The sequence below is a fragment of the Sardina pilchardus genome, chromosome 3, assembly GCF_963854185.1.
Source record: "Sardina pilchardus chromosome 3, fSarPil1.1, whole genome shotgun sequence".
In the NCBI taxonomy this organism is placed as follows: domain Eukaryota; kingdom Metazoa; phylum Chordata; class Actinopteri; order Clupeiformes; family Clupeidae; genus Sardina; species Sardina pilchardus.
In genome coordinates this window covers 1,416,099-1,418,351 of record NC_084996.1, presented here as the reverse complement: position 1 = coordinate 1,418,351, position 2,253 = coordinate 1,416,099, and the positions used below count along the sequence as shown (strand labels likewise).

At 44.4% G+C, this 2,253-nt stretch overlaps 1 protein-coding gene across 1 annotated transcript in view; it reads left to right on the top strand.

Annotated features, from left to right (window-relative positions):
• Positions 1 to 209: 209 nt before the first annotated feature.
• LOC134077615 (rho-related GTP-binding protein RhoN-like) overlaps positions 210 to 2,253 on the top strand; it is a 9,796-nt gene continuing 7,752 nt past the window's right edge. The window contains exon 1 of the mRNA XM_062533317.1: positions 210 to 323. Within this exon, the coding sequence (XP_062389301.1) occupies positions 210 to 323 (114 nt within the window). The remainder of the gene's footprint in view (positions 324 to 2,253) is intronic.

The window sequence follows — 2,253 nt, the reverse complement described above, 5'->3', positions numbered from 1 at the left end:
TGGTTGACACGCGAGGATGGGTGGGGCAAAGGGCGAGAAGCGGAGCTCGCGGAGTGCGCGCTTACACAGTTGCGCACCAGAGCATCAGTTTTGGCGGTTGTGTCTGACAGAGCGAGCGCACAGGTGCACCTATACGGATCGCAAGAGCGCAACAAGAGGCGGCGCCGACGTGGGACCTGGAGACAGATCTGACCCTCTGGACCGAAGAGATGGAGGCGGGAACAGGAGCCAAAGAGAATCGCTGTAAGCTCGTGGTGGTTGGAGACACTCAGTGCGGGAAGACCGCGCTCCTGCACGTGTTCGCCAAAGACTCCTACCCTGAGGTGAGCGCGAGAAATCGCCCTCTACACACATGATCCGATGGGCCGTAATGTTTTGTCAGTCAGACAGAGTTGATGGACCAGATTACGTGACATGCGCACCTCCTCTGCGCGATACCAGTGGCGGGTTCAGCGATGTGTCACCTGGCCTTTCGTGCGCTTAACTCGCGGGTCTTTTAAAAAGGTCACGCGAACAGATGTGCTGAGCGTGAGAAATCTCTCTCGCGCGCTTTCTCTCCATCTCGGTGTGTGTGTGTGTGTGTGTGTGTGTGTGTGTGTGTGTGTGTGTGTGTGTGTGTGTGTGTGTGTGTGAGAGAGAGAGAGAGAAAGAGAGAGATGAGTTAGTAGGACTACTCTATAGTTAGTAATAGATTGGGAGAGTGAGTGAATGAGAGAGTGAGTGAGTATCTAATCAGGATGGGAAGAAATATATTCACATAAGCAGCTGGAATATGAAAGACATGTGTCATGCCGTCTGCAGCTCTCATCATCATCATCATCATCATCATCATCATCATTATTATTATTATTATTATTATAATAATTATTATTATAATTATTATCATTATCATTATTCATTATTATATGTATCAATGTGATTTCACTTTGCCTATTGACTGGTGAGCTGGTGGGTTGAGAGGGAGGAGCACTTTGGGAATTCCCGGAAGATGAAACACATACGGAGCTATAGAGCTATAGAGCATGGAGCACATATGGAGCTATAGAGCATGGCGCAGATATAGAGGTATAGAGCATGGAGCACATATGGAGCTATAGAACACATATGGAGCACATATGGAGCTATAGAACACATATGGAGCTATAGAACACATATGGAGCTATAGAGCATGGAGCACATATGGAGCTATAGAGCATGGAGCAAATATGGAGCTATAGAACACATATGGAGCACATATGGAGCTATAGAACACATATGGAGCTATAGAACACATATGGAGCTATAGAGCACATATGGAGCTATAGAGCATGGAGCACATATGGAGCTATAGAGCATGGAGCACATATGGAGCTATAGAACACATATGGAGCTATAGAACACATATGGAGCTATAGAGCACATATGGAGCTATAGAACATGGAGCAAATATGGAGCTATAGAACACATATGGAGCACATATGGAGCTATAGAACACATATGGAGCTATAGAACACATATGGAGCTATAGAGCACATATGGAGCTATAGAGCATGGAGCACATATGGAGCTATAGAACATGGAGCACATATGGAGCTATAGAGCATGGAGCAGATATGGAGCTATAGAACACATATGGAGCTATAGAACACATATGGAGCTATAGAGCATGGAGCACATATGGAGCTATAGAACACATATGGAGCTATAGAACACATATGGAGCTATAGAGCATGGAGCACATATGGAGCTATAGAACACATATGGAGCTATAGAACACATATGGAGCTATAGAGCATGGAGCAAATATGGAGCTATAGAACACATATGGAGCTATAGAACACATATGGAGCTATAGAGCATGGAGCAAATATGGAGCTATAGAACACATATGGAGCTATAGAACACATATGGAGCTATAGAGCTATAGAGCATGCAGCACATATGGAGCTGGTTATCAAGCCTTGGATAACCCCATAGGACACTTTTCGATTTCAGATTTTTCTGAAGTCCCATAACTTCATGTAACATTTGTCCTGTGTTGTCGTGGTAACTTCTGTATTATCTATGTAAGGAGTAGAAGGCGAAACTAATTCATCACTTTCTCGTACATAATGTTGTTTTCCCGTAAAGAAGTATAGTTGGCAAGTCAGTTGAAGGGAAGGTAACGTTTGACGTCGCACAGTAGGGAGATTAACCGTAATGTTTGGATAAGAAGCTCAGTCCAGCCTGCACGAAAACCATGACGGAAAGTCATTAGCAAAATCAGTGAAAAAG